The following is a 23,129-nucleotide window of genomic DNA, read 5'->3' as shown; positions in this document are numbered from 1 at the left end:
GTACAAACAAGAGAAGAATTAATCCAACGCATAGGGGCAGGTTTTTTTTATTAAAGAAGAAATGCGTCTACGCATTACTACGGTAGAAATAAAGGTCAGGTGTCGTGCTCGTATCAACAATAGAGGCGAATATTTTGAGCAATATCTGTAAAATTTAATTACTAAATGACTAATAACATCAATATCAATTTTTTTATATTTTATCTCTTGAAGACACAATGGCCAAATTTAGTAATTAAGTGAATGATTTTCATTGCATATTTTTTTACCGTTAGAAAGAGGACAGACTCGAAAATATTTTTACAAAACGGAAGATCACGTCGTTGTAGTTTTTTTTATCGCTTTGCAGAATTTTTTGTTAAATGCTACCGTTTCGAAAACTTTGCCGATAAATAAAGAGGAGAGTGGGAATTGTCTTCAAGTAATTCTAAGTTTTATTAAAGTATACAATAGTAAACCTAAAAACTAGAGTAAAATTTCAGCATAGCCTGTATATTTAAAAAAATGTTTCTTGATTATAAAAAACTGTTTGGCAATAAAGTAAGTTAAATAATTATGTTAAAACAATAGGTAGTGGCAAACGATGTTCCAAACACCCTGTACTATAAAAGCAAAAGTTGTAGGAATGTTTGTTGTTTTTACATACATTAATTACTTAACAGGTTTTAATGAAAATCTACAGTAATGAGATTAAACATTAAGAGTAAGACATATAGGATTAGAATATATAACTTATCCGGAATTTCTTGCAGTTCCCAAGGCTGTATATATACATATATTATATACTGCCATATCGATAGTTAAAAACACGAAACACCGAGTCCATCTCCGAAATTCATTATGATAAGATCTAAGACTTTCGCGAGTATTTATTACAATAAAACTAATATTTTCAGATTACTACGCGTTATTTTAGTATTTTAGACTATGTAATCCCGACGTTCACGACGATATTCTCATCACGGTAGCTGAAAAGTGACCGATACGTCGCGAGCATGTAGTCTAAAATAAAAAAACAACGCGTAATAATCCGAAAATATTAGTTTTATTTAAAATCCTCGCCTTTGTTAGGAAATTTTGGGTAGGTTATAAACGGTATTTCTTATTTTATTAAATAAGACAAATATACATGCCATATCAATAAAACAACCCATCCTATATAAGGTAATTACTATTAAAAAATTCTTCATGATATATATGATTTATTTTATAATTTAAAAGATCACTGAACTACGTACTACATACAAAACATAAGAGGTTTCCTTCAACTAATTAAGTATTATTTACATTTTGAGTTTGGTTCAATTGAAACATCTTGAAAATTTCAAATGTATATTTTTTTTGTATTAATAACATACGCCAACTCCTGGATACGGATTATTAAAAAAAATAAAACAGCCAAAGGATAAAAAATATTTACTGTCTCTAGTAATTATTACATTCAATAGTTGTTACAGTGACATGCATAAGAACAAGTCATATCATTTTTGTAATTCATAAAAGACTAATTGGTTTAAGCAACCCTATAGACATACCTATGTCAATTAAATTTATAATGCCCATACAAATTTTATGTAAGCACCAACTAGCACCTGGACCAAACACATTTTTTTCTCTAAATCTCTCTACACACTATGCCAATTTACCTCGGATATAATATGAGATAATATTAGAAATTTTCATTTTAGTCTCCATTGTTCACTACTTTTTAATAGCAATGGCAGCCAATTCTTACACATATTTGCTTGAAATTTCCATTAACAATAATGGATAGAGTTCAATCTGCAAAATTTTTTGATAATCAACATTTTAATTCCCAAAATAATTAAGTTCTACAATGACAATAAGATGCTACAACTAATGAAGTGTTTACAATATTTCAACAAACTCATACAATACAAATAAAAGAAGAGATAATGTAGCTACAGTCAGCAAAATAGTTACATAATTTCTAAAAACATAATCTCAATGTTGTTAAGGAGATATAAAAATTTCAATTAACTGGCGATATCATTCTCTATCTACATCAGTTACTTGGTTAGTTTCCGTTCAAGTTGGTCGGCAATGGCCTGCAGGAAGTCCTCGGTGTTCAGATACATCCCTTCCTTTGTGTTGGCCATGCCATGGATACAGATCACTAGATCCTTGGTCATCTTCCCGCTGTCTATACACTCCACACAGGCCTGGTAAAACATAATAATTAATATTTATACCATATCTAAATACTTAAAAACAGTCAAATTTAAAGAAACTAAAAAGAATATATTGTCAGTTTAAAAAGAAGAAACCTTTCTCTCTTCTGTTGGTGAAAAAATGTTTTGAGCATAATTTTTGTTTTTATAATATATTTAAATGAAACTAATATTTTTCGGATATACTACTTTATTATTTTAAAAAACTACATAATCCCGACGTTATTATAGAATTGGAGGCAAATAATTCTTTAGCTTTCCTTGATATACTTGTCGTTAGGAATCCTGACAATACTTTGGGACATACTGTTTATAGGAAACCCACACATATGGATAGGTACTTCAATGGTAACTCACACCATCACCCTATCCAGTTAGCTACCGTTGGCAAATCTTTGTTACAGAGAGCCCAACACCTTTGTGATGCTGACCACCTAGAGGCCGAGCTGCAGCATGCAAAACATGCTCTCACCATCAACAACCTGCCCGTGCCTCGCCAGCATCGCAAGAACCACCTGAAGCCACCCACAGTTGAACGACAACCTGCGATACTACCATATGTGAAGGGAGTTACTGACAGAATAGGCAACATTTTGAAGAAGGTTTCCATTAAAACTATTTACAAACCACATAAGAAAGTGAGCCAATTCTTGAGACCAATCAAGAGTAACATTCCTTTGCAACAAGCGGGTGAATACAAACTCGATTGTGACTGTGGCTTGTCATACATTGGACAGACGAAGAGGAGCATCGGTACAAGGGTTAAAGAACACATCTCAGACATCAAAAACAGGCGCGTGTCGAAGTCAGCAGTGTGTGAACACACAATGGACAAACCAGGCCACTACATTCGGTTTGATAAACCGTTTGGGGTTTGAGGATTTGTCCTCGCTCGAGAAGACAAGTATATACCGAGGTTAATTCGGGAGGCTATTGAAATTAACATCCCAATTTCAATAGAGAAGATGGCTGGAATCTATCAAACACCTGGGACCCCCTTCTTAAAAATATAGAATCCCATGTCCGTAACCACACCGCAGGACCTCAAGACACCGTAAGCGCATTCTGCCGGCATCCAGAGCGGTACGCCAGAAAATTAAGAAATCGATGGCTGTAGGTGATAAATAACAAGGACCGACTGACAGACATTCACATCTCGTCTGCCCGTGATCACGGTTGCTAAAAAGTAACCGAAACGTCGGGAGTATGTAGTTTTTTAAAATAATAAAATCCGCGTAGTATATCCGAAAAATATTAGTTTCATTTAAATGAATAAAACTGGCGAAAATCTTAGATCTCATTTTATTATATATTTTCAATTATATTTCAAATTCTCATTCTTTATATTTTTAAAATTGTGTAAATACTTTTTTATAGCTTCTTTACTGAGGTATATAAAAAATGCCAAAAAAATAAATAAATAAATTAGTAATTAAATGAAACTATTAATTAACCTACAGATCACATTGACATTCATTGATAATAAATGCATGCCTGAATTCAAGGTTCAAGAAAAACAGACTTATCTGGTTACTAATTAAGTGATAATTATGATCTATGTACTTTCATACAGAGATATCTATCTTAATATTTTTAACAACTTTCAAATACTTATATAATGCCTCGACAAATAGACGCTTTAATTGTACATGATATGGAAAATTTGTTTGTTTATAAAGTATCTGTGTGTGTTATTTAAAACAATAAACAATGTTTAATTTACAGCTATCAAACAATTTAAACTTATAGTCCTCAACATAGCTGTTCATTCCTGTTACAACAAAACAAAAACCTTATGTAAAAAATATATATACTATTCATACTTTGTGTGCATTTTGCGCGAATGTAGAATTAAGTTATAAATACCTCTTCCAGTGATTTAGAGAATCTTTCCAACTCGGGAGTGTTATCGAGCTTGGCGCGGTGCATCAACCCTCTGGTCCAAGCGTATATAGAGGCGACGGGGTTGGTGCTGGTAGGCTTGCCCTGCTGGTGCATCCGGTAGTGACGTGTCACAGTACCGTGGGCCGCTTCCGACTCAACCGTCCGACCATCCGGACACATGAGCACTGACGTCATCATACCCAACGAGCCGTAACCCTGGGAACATTTGGGAATTGGGAGGCAACTTCGAATATATGGAGGGAACTAAACTGTCAGTAGTCAATGACATTAGCTGTCAATATTGACATATTTGTTTGTATTTTTGAATGAAAAAGAAGCTATCTTTTTGCTGCAACTTTCTTTTCTGACCAGTGAAAAAAAAAATATCTTAATTTAACTACGCAGATTGGTTTTAGATTGAAGCTTTGTGACATTTAACGTGAATTGTATGTCAAAACTTACCGCATCATCACACAATATATCATCCATTATGCAAAACACTTAATATCATACATGAGTACAAATATTGTTATTATTTACCTGTGCAACGACATCTGACTGTACATCACCGTCATAGTTTTTGCAGGCCCACACGAACCCACCCGAGCTCTTAATAGCCTGAGCAACCATGTCGTCGATCAGACGGTGTTCGTACCAGATTTTGGCATCTTCAAATTGCTTCTTGTAATCACTGAAACATTATAAAAAAAAAACTATCAGATAAAGTGATAATGATGATGCTTGTGATTAAGCTGCTGATGGTGTTACCGTTTATTACTGCTATAGCATTGTAAAAAAATATATAAATAAGTACCGTTCGTAAATTTCCTGGAAAATATCCTTGAAGCGACCGTCGTAGAACTTCAATATGGTGTTCTTGGTTGAGAGATACAAAGGCCATTTCTTTTGTAAAGCGACCTTAAAAAAGATTTTGAAATAAGTTTTGACATTTAATTACTTGTGCATTAACCATTTATATTCTTATACTACCTGGAAACTTGAGTGTGCGAAAGCCTGTATGGATTCATCGGTATTGTACATTCCTTGAACTACACCTGGTGATTTGAAGTCATACAGCAGTCTCTTCTCTACAGAACCATCTGCTGCTGTGTACACCATCTCAACCTTAAGGGAACGGTTATTCTAACTCAGTTTGCGAAGGAAAAACATAGTGCACGTATTTATACGCAATTTAGACGTAACGAAATATGATTAAAGTGCTGTTGATATCCGATTGAATGCTTAAAAACTTCTTCTACTGGAACTTAAGTCCAGATACATATATTAAAAAATATATAAAAGAATTCAGTCAATTTATTGTGTACCTTTCCAGGTTTTGCTATAACAAAGTCTTGCGCCTTGTACTGGTCTCCGTGAGCATGACGGCCAATGACAATAGCATTCGTCCATCCAGGAACAACTCTCGGTATACTCTTGCATAGAATGGGCTCCCTGAACACGGTGCCCCCCAAAATATTACGAATCGTCCCGTTTGGACTCAGCCACATCTTCTTTAATTTAAACTCTAAAAGTTATTTTTTTATGTAATAATATAGGTACGCAGTGTCAATTTTGTTCTGAAGACATTTAAATTTACAGTTAATTCAAAAACAGGAAACGTAATTATCAATAAATATGTCCTTAAACAATTAACAGTAAAAGGTCCGAAGAAACTGGTACAGTGAAAGCAGTAAAGCAAGTTCATTTAATGATACCATGAATATCTCCTTAACCGTAATTATGACATACCTTCAACCCTCTGCTCGTCGGGTGTGATGGTAGCGCATTTGATGCCCACATTGTGTTTAAGGATCGCGTGGGCGGCGTCTATGGTAACCTGATCATTCGTGGCGTCTCGGTGAGGTAGACCAAGATCGTAGTACAGGCAGTCCAGCTATAGGTTATATTGTTTTATTAATCTCTATCAGGCTAAACATTGTATGTCTTCTTCTAACTTCATTTAAAACCACTCAATATACAGCGTATCGCTTTTGCTCCCCCTTAAAGTCTTCCTTTAATACATAAAACCTTAAATTCAAGCCATAAATATAGACAAAGTACATATGTACTTTGCTTGCCATCCCCTAATGGCTTATATTTCTAAGTCATCTGCTTTATCTTTCCAGCCTCTTTTTATATACAATAAGGATAATTATATTTTAAATGAAAACATTCTACAGTTAAAACTCTTATTAGGGATAAATAAAAAACTTGCTATAAGCATATATAGTCGCGGCCACTCTTGACCGAGTTAAAAGTTTGATATATGAAGTCTAATAGTAGATCGTATATGGACCAAACAGCGTCCTAGTAAACTCACGATAACAAAGTCACATACAATCTGTTAAAACGTTCACAATTCTTCGAATTATACCGCAAGTGCAAAATAAGAATGCAATTTATTTCACACAACGAGTTTTTAAGTAAACCAGTCGTGGGATTACATGTCTTTAATTCTTGTTTCGTATAAAGTAAGTTTTATCAATATCCTCGGACTAAACGAGTTGTTTGTAGATTGGTATGTTGACCCTCGAGCATTCACATAGCGTCTGGTGTCAAAATTCCACTCACGCTCTTTCGTACGGTACACACAATTTCTTTGTGTGATTAAATGTCTCCCGACTTTCTTGTTGAAAACATCCGAACATGTATTGGGAATTATATTTTATGACTATCTAACTATATTTTATATAATATTTAAAATTTTGAATTATGTTATCATGCATTATGCATAATAAAGTCTATTAAACATACAATTGCAATGCACATTTATGACTAAGTGTATCTGTGATACCCAGTTAATCGACAATAAAATTTAATCATGATATCCTTTATCATAATTTTAACCCAATTCACGCAAAAAATAACAAAAACAAAATTATTCTTTCATTTCAAAGAATTTAAATATATCATTAAATCATAACAATAACTAATATCATTTTTATTGTACTTTTGACTGTTTGTACATGACAGAGATAACAATCTCATAACATATAAATAATTCTGTCATAAAATTGTAAATTATTTTAGAGGCACTAGCCAATTTCAATATATGCACAGATAAGAATTTAGTTAAATACCAACAATTTAAACAATACACACACTTAAACAACAGATAAAAGATTGTATTCCATTTAAAATTTTAATTAATAAGTATTATCTTACAATAATAAAACATTATTTTAGTAATCGAATTTGAAATAAAAAATAAAAATAACTTTTATTGTTTCTGTCTCCGGTACAATTGCAGTAATTAAAATGTCAATCGCTTTAATTGATAATATAGATTCATGAAAGGAAATATTTGTGACGATTTTAGAATTGTTATCAACAGCGGTAATTATTCAATGGTTCTACACATTTTCCTGATTTTATAAACAAATTGACTACAATAATATATTTTATAAAAAATGTACTTGTAAAAATCTTGTTTGACTTCATACTACGCAATATTATATTTAAAATTATGAATTAAATTGATCAAAGAACAAAGCAACACTATACTATACAATTAATTTTAATTGACTCCATCTTACAAGTCATTTCAGTAGCTCAATTTATTTGTCTTTGACCATAATAAGCATTATAATAAATTTTTAAAATATATATGTAATATCATGTAAATTAGTTCTTATGTAAGCCCCTATTAAGTAACAGCACATTGCACAGAAAAGAACTAATTTCATTCCTCATCAGTTAAACAATATTTTAGTCATAACAACTTACCTTAACATAGGGAAATATGAGTTTCTCTTTAATCTTCTCCCAAATTATACGGGTCATCTCATCTCCATCCATTTCCACCACAGGCTTTGATGCCACAACTCTTTTTGCTGTTCCATCTAAATATTGAAATATTGACTAGTGTTGTTTAATGTAAATACTTTTATATTTATAAAGATATTTTCATCATTTACTACTTAATATTGAGTGAAAATGATGTATAACAATTTATTTAAAATTGTCTTTTTATGTGAAAGTAAAGAAAAACTTATTATTTACTTTTGCATTTGTCCAAAGGTGATTGAACTTATATAAATAACAAATATTATAAAATTACCTAACCTATTGCACCGGCTTCTGTGCTTGACAATTTATTATTTTAATATACATGTTATGCCAAAATTTGTTATGGGTTGTTGACAAAAAAACTATTTTACAAGCAATTTATAATTTGTGAAATAATATTAAATACTTACATTTTCTTCTTGATACAATAGTTTGTTCAGAAACATATTTTAACAATCGTTTTGTGCCGTTTACAACCATGCTTACAAATAAAATTTATAAAATGATAGAAAGTAATTAGTAATCTAATCAGTATATTTTTCTAAAATTATTACAATGCCCACAACTAAACGCGTAAACGTGTCAGTCGCTTATAAAGTTATAACGACATATACATTATACAACGCTTGATAAAATACACCACTACAATCGCACTGTGTACTGCGTTGAGACTTGAAATGTTTGTATGTAGTCGTATTAAACACATGGACAGTTCAAAGATTAGTGATGCGTAGATAGTTAGGATTATTAAGAATAATTATCTACTACACATAATTCTTTCCTCATGATCATTTCTTTTATTATATATAATCCATATATTTTATTTCATTTATTGTATTAAATATTGTTATGAAAAAATATATAAACTGGAGCAACTGGTTTCACATAACACGTTCATAAATTACAAATAAGACTGATCTATAGTACTGTTAATATATTTGAGTTACTTATCTAAAACTTGCCTACTTTACATTTTGCATTAACCAATTTGTGATTTTTTTATAGTTACGTATTAGTAATAAGATTATTGTATTTATTTATTAGAGACCTAACCGAAAATATTGTTTGACGTAATTATGCATATTTTGTATTATAACATACATTTATGAGCTTTTGGTATGTCCGTTTAATAGATATTATCAACTTTTATACGCATAATCAGTTTGCTCCTCTGTATTTAATTAATCTTTGAAGATAGTGAGAGCGCACGAGGCCGGCCGGCAGGCAACGACACCAGGCGGCCGGCATCATCCGTCCAACGATGCAATAATAATTTTGTTCTTTCGGAACGGTTTGGCTGGTTCAGTTCTCATTATCGCATTGACTGTCTTTTAAAATTTAATTAATATTACAAAATACGTTAGTAAAAATAGTGCAAATTATTAACTTCACTACAGTAAATGTACACTAATCTCATAAATAAACAAGGTAAGGGTTAATATTTTTTATTATTTTTAAATGCATGTATGTATGTTCCAACTTTTGTATGTTATCTATGTATTTAAATGTTAAACATAAGATAAATTATTTATTTTGATATAAGTTAATACGTATTTTTAATGTGTATTTGCTAATTAAGATACTAATAATAACGGTTTAATGAAATAAAATGAGCATTATGTATAGTATTTCTAGTAGTTTAATAAATATTCGGCTCTGCGATATTATGAGCTTAGTCAAATTTTCTTCTACAATTCACATACTTAACGAGGCATAAAAACCGGTGCTATTATTATATTTGTATATTTTGGGTACCTGATAACGAATGCCGAACGCGCTTTCAAAACTGTTTTGAAAAGGAACCCAAGTTTTTATAGTCGTACGACAAAAACTGGGGGTTCTCTTCAAAACTATTCTTTTTTCACTCATTTTTTATAATATGCTTTTAGTAGGTACCTGTTATGCATATAGATAAAAAATTAACGTCCACAACATAACTTATGGTATTTTTAATAATTTCCATCCTAAATAATAGAACATTTTTCTTCTATTTAATATATATTTTTTACCATCAAAAAATATTGATATAAATTTAAAGAGTATACCTACCAAAACCAATTAAATTCTATATTGTAAGCGATATTATGTAACATATAATTAAAATTTATTGTGATCTGTGTACTCAGATCACGTTTATCGTCGTTATTATTGGTCTTAATTTTCTAATAATCATAACTTAGTAATAGACTTTGATCTAGAGTGGATCTGACTGATGACGTTTAAAATTAAATTTGATAGTTTTGAAATTACAAAATAAATTCAACAGCAACAATTAAGTTGGAGCCAAAATGTGCGGATGTGTGAGGGTACTCCGCCTTGGCAGTCCACTAAAAAAAACATGGCAACGCAGATTGTTTTCTTCATCTTCTTCGCCGCCAACGCAAGGAGTGCCATACACCAAACTTAGTGTCGGAATTCCCAAAGAGATATGGCAAGATGAAAGGAGGTAACCAAAAAAATATTGTTTTATAATAATGTAATGCAAAAGTACTCAAAATTTGTATCTTGTATATTTTAACACTTGTATGCAAATATAGATTACTTTTTCGGCAGTCATTATCATCTAATTTTGTAAGTCAATTGATTAATTAATTGGAATAATTTGTGATATTAAAATTGTTGTTATCTGTTGTTGCTTCGTTACTACTGCACGTTGTATAAAATGTCATAATGTCATCTAAAACTACAAAAAGTGTTTTTGATCTATTTTTTAACAATTATAAAACTAAAAGATTGCTGTGAAAAACTGCAGAAGTTACAGTCAAAAGAATGCTACATTATATAAACTACGTCTGACCATGTCCGTAATTCGTATGTCAGATGACTTAATTTTTATGGACTCTACCTACTAAAACGTATGTAACTATGACCGTAATAGGAACGTGTCAGACCGGTGTGCAACACATTATGATCTACTATGCCCACTAGACTAGTGAGTAAGGCGTATGTATCGGCTTAATGAAGGGAGCGTCAGCATATCATTTTCGTATCATTCGCGATCCCTGTTGTCGCCTTTGTAGTAATTCACCTGACCTTTTGTGAAGTAGACGTGTCAGAAAGAGCTTTTAGAGATTTAGTTATTAGAAAATTGACAACGAGGGAATTGGCAATTGTATCCCGGGTGCCTACCGTTTCCCCTCCTGTGCGTACCGGTGTCACAACATCGCGTGCCAAGCGAAGAGCGTATCGCCACCGGCACAATATTCTCGCTGACAATAATTGTTAACGCTCCGTGCTTGGCACGCGACGGTATTGATCAGAGACGGAACGATGCAGTGGACATAGTCTCATGCATTAATTATATAAACATACATACAAAAAAATTGTTTTGCCTGACACGTTCCTGCTACGGTTATAGTTATATACGTTGTGGTGGGTAAGAATCCTCAAGGATATAAAAGCAAGATAATTTGTTTAATATACCTACCATCAGTATTTTAAATGAACGATAAGATCGAAATGTATATGTTTTTTTTAGAGTTGCCATAGTACCAGCTGTAGTAAGTAAATTAGTTAAAAAAGGTTTTACAGTTAATGTAGAAGAAAATGCTGGTACATTAGCAAATTTCCCAAATAAGACTTATGAAGAAGTTGGAGCTAAAATAACTAGTGTAAAGGACGCCTACGGCTCAAGTACGTACCTGCTCATATTTTAATACTGTTTTTTCTGTCTTAGTCTACGGATATCGGATTAACACTTTGACTCTTTTGTAGATATAATTCTTAAAGTACGTCCATTGGCTGAAAGCGAACTTCAAAATGTTAACGAGGAATCAACGCTTATATCATTTTTCTACCCAGCACAAAACCAAGCACTTATACAAAAATTGGCTGCTAAAAAGGTGAATGCATTTGGTGAGTCTGATCCTTCTTTTTAATTGAATAAACGTATAAGATTAATTATAATAATTGAAAATGCCTTCGTTTTATTTAAACGAGTGATTAAAATTAATTAGGCCATCGTTCGATATAATTTAGCATCAGTTCAATTAAGTTCGATAGCGTACATTGTGTATTCAGTAAAGAATATGTAAAAAAAATAATTTAAATTGTCTTTTTTTTTACTTTTTTTTACATTTTCAGCAATGGACTGCATTCCTCGGATAAGCCGTGCGCAGGTGTTCGACGCGTTGAGCTCTATGGCCAACGTTGCTGGCTATCGAGCTGTCATTGAAGCCGCAGCACATTTCCCACGTTTCTTCTCCGGTATGACAAATATTACGTTTATATACTGAATTGTTTGATCTATTTATAGACAACTTGTTTAGGTCAGCTAACTTTAGACCGGTCGGACTTGACGACCATTTAAGGTTTTACTAATATTTATGATTTATATATCGTTTTATTTAATATTTTTTTATTATTTTATTATTTAATAATTGTCGAGAATAATTTAAGATTAATAATGGTAATAGGAACACGCATAGCTATTAAAATTTTTAATTAACTGAATCTTCCTCATAATTCTTTTTTTTTGTATTTTATTCAATATTATAAAATAAACTTATAAAAATGTATGAATTACATTATTTCCGGACACCATTTTGATACTTGCTGTTGGCGTGTCTTCACATACACATACATATATTGTGGCGAAATCAATCAATATATTTATTATTTTTGATCCGTTCAATAGTTCTATAGAACAGTCAAACAAGTATGGACAGAAATTATATTATGATAGCTTGAAAAATATTCAAGTGTTAAATAAATAATGTACGGCAGGTCAGATGACGGCAGCGGGTCGCGTGCCGCCATGCCGCGTGTTGGTGGTTGGCGGAGGGGTAGCGGGGTTGGCGGCCGCGGCCCAGGCGAGATGTATGGGGGCCGCAGTCCGGGCCTTCGACACACGACCGGCTGTGAGGGAACAGATCGAGAGTCTCGGCGCACAGTTCATTACTATGGAAGTTAAGGTTAGGTCATACTAGTGTTACGCTTGAATTTGATTGGCTCATTTATGTTCGAGGTGGACGAATTTGCTTTAGATTAACTTAATTGGCCACTCACCCGTACCGTGACTTTAATATTAACGAACTGCTAACTTTATTTGAAAAGAATATGTTATTGTTTATATAAATTAAACATATTTCGATACATATGATAAAATATAAGAGAATTGTGAAGTTCTTAAGATATAAATTTATAGAAAATGCTAACTTGAACAAAGCAAGTTAATTTCATCCGTTTATTAGAATGTTATTCAGAAGCTGATTGGTGGGTAGAATGATATTTTCACAATTAAGTTTGACATAAAACGATAATTTAGATTATATCCATATGACAAATAAAATGATATAAAATTAAAACTTTAAGGACTGCTTTTATATTTCAATTGTTTTAATTCAACCAAAGAAGAAAATAATATTTAGGAATGGGAATATTATTGTTTCTAAAAGAATTTAATACATGGGGTTTTTGAGTGAGATACATTAAAATAATTTGACTCTTTGTTTGATGCATGTCGGTTCAAGACATGCTTTTAGACAAACACATCCCATATTTAAAGTCAAATAAAAAAATAAATATTTAAAGTCAAAAAAAAAAAAAACTTAAATCAAGATTACAGAACGTGAATGTCTTATATATAAATCGTATACATCCGTATATTTGTAAAGACCGGATTATTTAACGATAACTTTCACCTCATTTTGTATATGATAAAATCCGATATAATTATATCACATAAAACACTCGATAGCTTAATTTCGTGTACCAAATAATGAATTTTATCGTTCTCATGACGTCACATGCACTGTTTTCACTTATTTCAACACATAATATTTATGTTGACAATGCTCTGTTATATAATTCTGTATCTGTTTCAAGGTCTATTGTATACGGTTATCACGATGATTAAACACAACATGTGCATGCAGTTTACATAGTTTCAGGTGCAAGTTTACTCCGACGTAATAAGTTTACATTTCATATATTGTACTATTGAATTATCTTCAGTATCCTTCACACGATGTTACCGAAGAAACATAAATAATATAATTATCTTGTACTAAGTTTAAAGTAAAGATTTGATTTGATACGTGATAAAAAAAAACAATGTAAATTTTTTTATTTACTAAAATGCATTACCTCATCAAAATTATAGTGATAAACTAAAAACTAGAGAATTTCAAAAATTATGTAGGTGATATGTTCGACAATAATGAAATATTTGTACCGAGTCAAATTACAAAGTAGATTTTAGAACGAACATTGTATGGGCGTTCTTTTTTCAAACTGATTTTCAACTTTATTATAAGGAATTTAAAAAAAAAAGCATACTTTTGTGTAATATATAAAGAGCAATAACATCATGTTTTATCCAGTCGATAATTAAATATATATCTTTTATCAGGAGGAGGGGGCTGGTGCTGGTGGGTACGCAAAGGAAATGAGTGAGGAGTTCCTTCAGGCGGAGCGTGCTTTGTTGGGACGGGAAGCTCGGAGTTCCGACGTCGTGATCAGCACAGCACTCATACCAGGGAAACCGGCGCCTCTGCTTATATTAGAGGTTTTATTTTAATACCTTTTTTTTTAATATATTGCAGTGACAAGTATAAATATAATGAGTGTGTTCATAATATTCTACAATCTTCATCAATGATTCGCTTTATAATGTCGAAAAAAAAATGTTTTAAACGTTATGTCTGAAGTTAATATAGTGTAAATACTAGGAAAAGTTTATGATATTTTGTCTCAATGACTTTGTATAAAATACGGTGTAAGTTTTTTACTGTTTATATATATACAAATAACTATATATATAATATACAGGATGCTGTCAAAGATATGGCTCCTGGCAGCGTGATAGTTGATCTAGCCGCTGAGATGGGTGGAAACATTGAGACGACCACTAAGGGCAAGGTGACCAGGGTTCATGACGTCACACACATCGGCCTCACAGACCTACCAAGTCGAATGCCCGCACACGCCTCCACACTCTACGCCAACAATATTTCTGCATTCTTATTAAGTTTAGGTAAATTAACACTGACATATTATAGAAAAAAAATGTGGAGAAAAAAATAATATGGCGACAATATTTTTGGTCCCCCGACGAGTTAAGTTACAAATAAATAATCGTTTCTAATTTACTTTAAGTTGAGTTTATAAATCTCACATCCCAATGCATTTTTATCTTAATTATTAAAAAAAGTTAAGCAGAATTAAGACACCTATTTATTTTTTAACAGATTATAAAAATAACATACATTAATATAACAATTATCATTTATTTGATTGCGATAAAAATTTTGTTGTTGATAAAACTTTAATGCATTTATTGCGTTTCAATGCCTAAGATATCAATTGATATAATGACCTAATAATAATAAAAAGAATATTTTGAAATTAAATTTTATTTTATAGATATTTGTCCGATGTTGCCATATTAACGAATGCCAGGGATTAAAATTTTATTGGATTTTAAAGTGAAATAATATTTCATATAACTATAATAATACCAGCTTTAATTGTATAATCTTCGCAATTTTCGTAGACATTACAAACAGAACAACATTTTCCTTTCACATTACATTTTTAAAACAAGATACGCCATCTCCATACAATAGGTACTAACGATCACTTCCACATCAATCTGGAGGATGAAGTGACTCGTGGGGCGATAGTCCTTAAAGCTGGTGAATTACTATGGCCGCCGCCGCCCGCGCCCGTGGTTGCACCCGACGCGGCCCCCAAAACTGTCACCCCTGTCAAGGTCGAGCCTCCCAACCCCTTCAATGAAACCTTGAAGGATACCTTCTTATATTCTACCGGTAAGCACTCGAAGTACCAAGTTATATAATATATATAAGGTATATAGATCCTCATAACTCCATATACACACTTTAACACTAACTTCATTTTCACAACACGATTTATGTATAGTATGCGATTTGAACACCGACTCAATAATGACATTTTAATTTTGCAGGTCTGGCAAGTCTTATCGGTCTCGGTATGGCATCGCCGAATCCGGCCTTCACCACTATGACCACCACCTTGGCTTTATCTGGTAAATTACATAACAAAAAAATATTTACTCTCAGTATCAATCAATGGAACAAAAAAATTTACTATATTATAAGTACTACAGAATCCCAAACTAATGTCTGGTCTTGCTTTTTGTATATATTTATAATCTGTGCTATTAAAAGTGTAAATTAAAAGCTTTAGTTTGAAAATACTAAATATATATATATATATCGATGAATAGGTGTCGTGGGTTACCACACGGTGTGGGGCGTGGTGCCGGCGCTGCACTCTCCTTTGATGTCCGTCACTAACGCCGTGTCGGGCATTACGGCTGTGGGTGGACTACTGTTGATGGGGGGAGGATATCTGCCAGAAACACCTGTACAGGTAACTGCTACATTAATGACTTCACGTCACATTAACTGTTAGAACACAGAGTCCATATATTTATAACTACTACTTTGAAGTGAAGTGAATTTTTAATACTTTAATATAAGTTTTTCTATTGAAGTTTTTGGCAAACTTAATGTTTTTGAACTCCAAATTTCACATAATAAATATATCTTTTTCGTATACATACAATCAAAATAAATAGCACGCTATTAGAATTCATCCTCTCGCTAACAAAACCGAGTTGATAAGTATATAATATCTTTGTTCTTCCAGTGGCTAGCGAGTACAGCGGCTTTGATCTCCTTTGTCAACGTATTCGGCGGGTTTATGGTCACACAGCGTATGCTGGATATGTTCAAAAGGTAAAATGTAAACTTGCTTTTTTAAGAAAAAAATTGATTGTGTAAATATCTTATACCTTTCTTTCCAACCAGGCCAGGTGATCCGCCAGAGTATGGATATCTGTACGCTATACCAGCTGCCGCGCTTTTGGGAGGATACGTCACAACAGCGATGCAGGTAGATACATATTCCAAGCATGTTATTAAAAACAAGGGGCTCGTTTGCTCCACACACCCTTCTTGAACGAGAGTTAATATATATCTGGAAGCTGAAATTATACGTACCTAAAGATAAAAAAGTGTTAGTTAAATATATATTTTTTATTTTTTCTCTTTCATAGGGTTACCCTGAAGTCCACCAGATGGCGTACCTAGCTTCGTCGTTATGCTGCGTCGGGGCACTCGCCGGCCTGAGCTCACAGACGACAGCCAGGAAGGGAAACTATTTGGGAATGGTAATTTGGATCTATTTAAGTTTGATAAGAAAAAAAAAATATCAGACGCAAAACGATTAAGTTTTTAATAAAAGTTGAACGAAAGTAATTTAAATTTAGAACTAATATGAACGACGTGCAATCGATGATTAGAAAAGGCATCCATAAAGAAAAAGACGTAGCTATAGACTCGGCCCAAGACCCACTCATTGTGATCTTGATGACATTAGCATTAATCTTTTGATCATTGTAAAGGCATTGAGATATTAAAGACATACAAACATTATTCTTGGCTAGTAATAGTCAACATATTACATACACTTATTGGTTTTTAAGATATTTCAAATAAAATTTTCAATACAAGTGAAATAGGCAAGAGTAATGTTTTTTGTCTGGAAATAAAGCTCAATTGATATCATGCGTTTTAAAGTGAGAGCTCATGATCGCCAGCTTTATTTCTACATACTAACTTAAAAGAGGCAACTTGGGTAAAGCTCGTCTAGTTTTGATGACACTTTAGTAATATGAGATTGCATAATTTTATTGATAAAAAAAATATATATTTAATGTATTGTATAGTGATGTACAAAGATTGGTTTAGATTGGTGTATCCGGCGGTATAGCGGCCACACTGGGAGCATTGACTCCAACATCCGAAGTATTGGCGCAAATGGTTGGCGTGGCGGGCATTGGCGGTCTACTTGGTGGTGTCATCGCTAAGAAAATTGAAATCACTGATTTGCCACAACTTGTGGCTGGATTCCACAGGTGTTTCTCTTTCAATTAATTATTTTTTCACCAAATCAACCTTTATAATGTCTTAACCGGGATTTACACTCGCGTACGAGCCGTGAGACGAGGCACGAGCCGAAGGACAAAGTAACAGTTTAAATAGTCGCTCGAGACTGTAAATTACAAACGATTCCAGTCTCAAAACACTCGTAATAAGAACGGTAATATTTGCTTCGGCTCGTGCCTCGTCTCGCGACTCGTACGCGACTGTAAATCCCGGTTTATAATATCTATCTGTATTCTTTACTTTCCCTAGAGTCTGCGTGTGATATATTTTCGCTGTCTACCCTCGATCACTAGGCTAGAAATTCTACTAGGCTAGAAATTATAAAAATTTAGCTCGACCAGGGTTCTAATAGGTTCTTTGAGAAGTTCGTCGTGTTACGTTAATTCAGATGAATTTCATTCATTACATACGAGTAGTTCCAATTTGGAGCACCTAGTAACTCCTGTAGACATGCGACATCCGTTTAGGAAATTGCTGGCCATTTTGCATTCTATTCTATATAAAAATCCTATATTGCTGGGCGTTATAAAAAAAATAAAAAAAAAATCTAATAATGAATACATGTTTAATTAATAGCTTGGTGGGCATGGCCGCTGTATTAACATGTCTAGCGACGTACATGCACGATTTCCCCGCCATGGCGCTGGACCCCACCGCCGCCACGCTCAAGACGTCTCTCTTCCTCGGCACATACATCGGTGGAATAACATTCACGTGAGTGCATTACAAGACACACTGACCAGTCACACTGACACAGAGATATGTAATGATTACTTAGCAATAAACACTATATTGATGTTATATACTAACTCTTCCTTGGAATTCTGAGTGAAAATAATGATCACTATAACGATAATAATTAACATTAATTTTTTTTTTTTTTGGAAAAATCAAAAAAGTTGCGATATAGGAATTCTACGTATTTAAAAGGTACTAAGACATTTCCTCGGCGGTACATGAGTTCTCAGAGTTAATAGTAGTCTTAATTTCAAGGGTCCAAAAGTTCCAAAAACAATTTAAACAAAAGTGCGATACATTAGTACTAATATCAATATAATAGAAATATTATTTTTTTGGTCCTCTTCGAGTAAATAACTCAAAACGTTCAAGTCACATGCTATTGGTGTTTGTATGAATGTAAATTCTTCTTCGTCAGTGGGTCGTTAGTGGCTTACGGTAAACTTCAAGGCGTGTTGTCCTCGGCCCCACTATTACTGCCGGGTCGTCATGCTCTGAACGCGGCGCTGGCCACGGGAGCCCTGGGCTGTGGCGGAGCCCTGCTCGCCTTCCCCGAAGCCCCCGGCCTGCCGCTACTGTCCGCCGCCGCCGTCCTCAGCGGCATCCAGGGCCTCACACTCACATCTGCTATTGGTGGTTCGTTTACATTGTTATTTTTCAATTTGATAAAAACGCTCTTCTAACGAATGGAATTCCTTATATTTTCTTTTCAGCTGTAGAATTTTCTGTTCTAAGAGTTCTGTTCTACTTATTATTATGAAGGCTGGTAGTAAATTAAAGAAAATAATTAGATAAAAGGACTTTCCGATTTATATAAAAGTTCTATTCTGTTTGCCGACTAAAGTTAACTTATTTTTAATTAATCGATACTTTTATTATCATAATAACAAAAAGCATGAGATTCTTCTTTGCTTGCCTCTCATAATATACCGTCTGCAGGTGCTGACATGCCGGTGGTGATCACAGTCCTGAACAGCTACTCCGGCTGGGCGCTGTGTGCTGAAGGGTTCATGTTGAATAACTCCCTCATGACCATCGTCGGCGCACTCATCGGCAGCTCCGGAGCCATTCTATCTTATATAATGTGCAAGGTAACATCAACATAACTTTCTGTTGCTATGAAGTAATACGTGAAGTAAGTAAAGAGCGGAATAATGTAATGAATAACTCATTTAATTTTATTGGGTTGGATTCTAAAAGTATTTATGACTGTAATGCAATGGTACGATTCATATAAACATTTTAATCTCTTTCACCGCATGTATTCATATAATTAACATAAAAATGTAATAAAATTTTATTTCTAATTATTTTCAATTTATTCCAGGCTATGAATCGTTCGTTGCCGAATGTAATCCTAGGTGGGTACGGTGTAACGGGGTCCGGATCAGCTCGCCCGGAAGGTGCCACCCACACCGAGATGAACGTCGACAGCGTAGCAGACCTCGTTCACCGCGCCTCCTCCATCATTATAACTCCCGGTATCGTAGACGTAGATGACCGTCTATAATTCAGTCTATATTATACTGCCAATATATTGTTTATTAATCGGTAATAACCTTTTTTGTTATATTTTATTTTTTCTTTAGGTTATGGTCTGTGTGTGGCCAAAGCTCAGTATCCCATCGCCGAATTGGTGGACATTCTTAAAGGCATCGGAAAAAAAGTGCGCTTTGCTATACATCCAGTTGCTGGTAAGTAATACTTTAGCAGAAATAGTACCTTAAAATAATATATTTATGACAAGTAAGCAAACCATATGTATCATAAATAAAAATAATTAATAAGTCTTAAAATTTTGTTTATTATTATAATAGGACGTATGCCCGGTCAACTGAACGTGCTGCTCGCTGAAGCCGGTGTGCCCTATGACGACGTGTTCGAGATGGAGGAAATCAACGATGAATTCCCGGAAACTGACTTGGTCTTAGTTATAGGTATACATTCATATAGATTATTTAAACCGCATAATATTAGAAATTTTCGCGTGTAATCATATAAACAAAACTATGATTTTCGGATTTACTTAGTCTTTTTTATTATTCTACATTTTACCGGAGGTTATACATTTCAGCAACGTGAAAATTCATTGACAGTCGAGATGACAGTGACACTTAATTCTAGGATAATACAATGCGTTAATTCAATGTTATAAATATAGTTTAGATGAGATGTAGATGGCAGGGTATTCATCTAATACAGTATAAAATTTAATATAAAATAAAATGTAATGTGATAGGCGCCAACGACACCGTGAACAGTGCTGCTGAAGACGACCCGGAGTCTCCCATAGCCGGCATGCCAGTGCTCAAAGTGTGGAAGGCGAACCAAGTACGTTTATAATATTAATAAACTAGTGTCAATATATTTTAATATATTTTTTTTTAATTTTAAACCTTTTGTAAGTTTTTCATATGTTTCATATAAATCTCCATCATTATCAATTAGTCTGTCCCAAATTTGAAAAAGGAATCAAAACGTATGATTTCAAATGTTTTTTCTTTTAATTTCCAGGTGGTAGTGATGAAGAGGTCTATGGGAGTCGGCTACGCGGCAGTTGATAACCCCATATTCTACAACCCCAACACCGCCATGTTGTTGGGAGACGCCAAGAAGACTTGCGACGCACTTCTCGACAGAATCAAACATCTCGCTGCATAAATTAATAACAAATAATATGCACATATAAATAATTTCTGAAGAGTTTTTAGATCCTTAAAAGAATTTAATTGATCAAGAAATCAATTTTATATCCAATATTGGAATCCTTCAACCAAGTGACTGATCATTCTTATGAAATAGAAAAATATAGTCGGCGTATAATAACTGAGAGAACCATATTTAATATTTTTAAACCAATCACACAGTCCCCTGTGTCCATTTTGTTGTCAAATAGTGTCTGAAGATTAGCACTCATACATTTTTTAGTCTGTGACGATTAAAACAATAACGAGAGGATTATAATTATTAAGAAAAACCATCTAATAATAATAATAATAATAAGGTAAACCATTTAGAGAAAAATGCTCACAACTTTTTTTTATATAACGATTTTTAATACTAACTTTTAGTTAATATGATGTTTTTTAGCAAATATTTTAATAACGCTTGTTGTGAATACCACGTAAGTGCCTTTACTAATATAAACGAATTCTTTATGAATCTAGTCTGTAAATTGTTTTAAAATTAAGCATTCAATGGACTGGATGGAATTATTTTACAAGTTATTTTTAATATAATTTTTTTTATTAAAGTTGCGTATATTTTTTATCTATATTATAATCAATATGCGAGCAGCGTTGATTGATCCGTAGTAATCATCTTACTAAAAAATTATAATAAATGTACGCAAGTCAAATTCATAACTTTTTTGAGTGTCCCTATATGTTAGACACTCAGTATATCCTCGCCATACAACACCCCATCGTCAATACAATCTAGTCTTCCAAAACTATATTGAGTTATTGTTTTATGTTACTTACTGCTGCATCATAATACTTTATAAGAATTTCAATTATATAAAGCAGGTTTATTAAGTTGATGCTCTTATGTTTAGAACAGCTAGCGCCTTAATACTATTCTTTATTGTAATCTCAAATAGGTTTACATTCCATCGTAATTTATGTTACTAGATGTATTGTTAAAATTGCATTTTACTCGTATGCTTTATTACAGAATGTGTTTATTAAGTATAAAAGGCGCTATTTTATGTTATAATGCGGCGAGTGTATTCTTACAAATTAAATAAATTTTAAAATAACAAAAAAGATTTTTATTAATGTCATCATGTATGTATTTTAATAACAATTTAAATAAAAAATCATTGCAAATACAACTAAACTTTGAATTATGGAAAGATTTTCAGAAAATGGATGGAATACAACATTCTAAAGGATTGGGGATTACTACTTGGAATATTTCACGTCCACTTATTATACAAGTGTAAAATAAATTTTTATTCTAGTATTTATTCCAGCACACTTAATCTTATACTCTTGAGATATTTGTTAATATAGGTAATTAAGTGGGTAGGTATTGTAAACCTTTAATGTGAGGGAGAGAGACCATTTTAGCCTTGATATTTTATTTAAAGAACTCGAGGTTGAGCTTCTCCTTAAAAAATTGCTATATGAACAGTAAGTTATTATATTATTTACTATGAATTATCAATTAATAATTAACAATTAATGATTAGCAATAAAACTTATTTTTTTAGTAATATTAAATAGAGATTAAACTTATATGTGCCAAAAGATTAAAGGTTCCTGAATATCAAAACTGCATTTCTATATGTTCAACCAAATAACACATATAGAAAGGTGTAACGACTTTAAATTAATAATTTGTTAAACTTCAAAATATTATGTTTTCAAAAAGTTACTATTAAAACATATGTGGGTGCTAGAAATTGAAATCTGTTTTGTTTTTTAAATGCTTATATTTCTAACGAAATATAAAATTTTAGGCTGAATGGTGTTTGTATTTGCCCTAGCGATATCACGATCAAACGTCATTTTTAGGTATGAATGTCAAATGTCAGTGTATACTGTAAGTATAAAGTACCTGCGAATTACAATTCACATTGGCA

General features: G+C 32.8%; 2 protein-coding genes across 2 annotated transcripts; one reads left to right on the top strand and one right to left on the bottom strand.

Moving 5' to 3' along the window:
* Positions 1-1,399: 1,399 nt before the first annotated feature.
* LOC116766408 (isocitrate dehydrogenase [NADP] cytoplasmic-like) lies at positions 1,400-8,482 on the bottom strand. Its single transcript, XM_061526885.1, has 10 exons — positions 8,276-8,482; positions 7,803-7,918; positions 5,826-5,970; positions 5,402-5,601; positions 5,067-5,201; positions 4,891-4,994; positions 4,617-4,767; positions 4,059-4,292; positions 2,035-2,183; positions 1,400-1,782 (listed from the first exon to the last, which is right to left on the bottom strand). The coding sequence occupies exons 1-10, from the start codon at positions 8,343-8,345 to the stop codon at positions 1,758-1,760; spliced, it is 1,329 nt and encodes a 442-aa protein (XP_061382869.1). The 5' UTR covers positions 8,346-8,482; the 3' UTR covers positions 1,400-1,757.
* Positions 8,483-9,083: 601 nt separating this feature from the next.
* Positions 9,084-23,012, top strand: LOC116779776 (NAD(P) transhydrogenase, mitochondrial-like). Its single transcript, XM_032674205.2, has 23 exons — positions 9,084-9,293; positions 10,132-10,311; positions 11,344-11,498; positions 11,580-11,720; positions 11,949-12,071; positions 12,591-12,778; positions 14,218-14,373; positions 14,637-14,841; positions 15,434-15,637; positions 15,796-15,876; positions 16,078-16,223; positions 16,503-16,591; positions 16,664-16,748; positions 16,912-17,025; positions 17,606-17,772; positions 18,380-18,517; positions 18,960-19,177; positions 19,481-19,632; positions 19,869-20,022; positions 20,131-20,235; positions 20,359-20,478; positions 20,781-20,872; positions 21,056-23,012. The coding sequence occupies exons 2-23, from the start codon at positions 10,154-10,156 to the stop codon at positions 21,200-21,202; spliced, it is 3,138 nt and encodes a 1,045-aa protein (XP_032530096.2). The 5' UTR covers positions 9,084-9,293; positions 10,132-10,153; the 3' UTR covers positions 21,203-23,012.
* Positions 23,013-23,129: the final 117 nt, after the last annotated feature.

This window comes from Danaus plexippus (genome assembly GCF_018135715.1).
Source record: "Danaus plexippus chromosome 3 unlocalized genomic scaffold, MEX_DaPlex mxdp_30, whole genome shotgun sequence".
NCBI lineage: Eukaryota > Metazoa > Arthropoda > Insecta > Lepidoptera > Nymphalidae > Danaus > Danaus plexippus.
The sequence above is the reverse complement of the archived record's forward strand: the minus strand, read 5'-3'. Positions and strand labels throughout refer to the sequence as shown.

Bases quoted from the DNA above. Each gene is read 5' to 3' on its own strand.
- LOC116766408 (XM_061526885.1), bottom strand. From the start codon at position 8,345: ATGGTTGTAAACGGCACAAAACGATTGTTAAAATATGTTTCTGAACAA. The intron at 5,602-5,825 runs GTATGTCATAAT...AATAACTTTTAG, and splicing joins CGACGAGCAGAGGGTTGAAG to AGTTTAAATTAAAGAAGATG. The intron at 4,293-4,616 runs GTAAATAATAAC...AAATGTTCCCAG, and splicing joins AGTCAGATGTCGTTGCACAG to GGTTACGGCTCGTTGGGTAT.
- LOC116779776 (XM_032674205.2), top strand. From the start codon at position 10,154: ATGTGCGGATGTGTGAGGGTACTCCGCCTTGGCAGTCCACTAAAAAAA. The intron at 16,592-16,663 runs GTAAAATGTAAA...CTTTCCAACCAG, and splicing joins ATGCTGGATATGTTCAAAAG to GCCAGGTGATCCGCCAGAGT. The intron at 20,023-20,130 runs GTATCGTAGACG...TTTTTTCTTTAG, and splicing joins CTCCATCATTATAACTCCCG to GTTATGGTCTGTGTGTGGCC.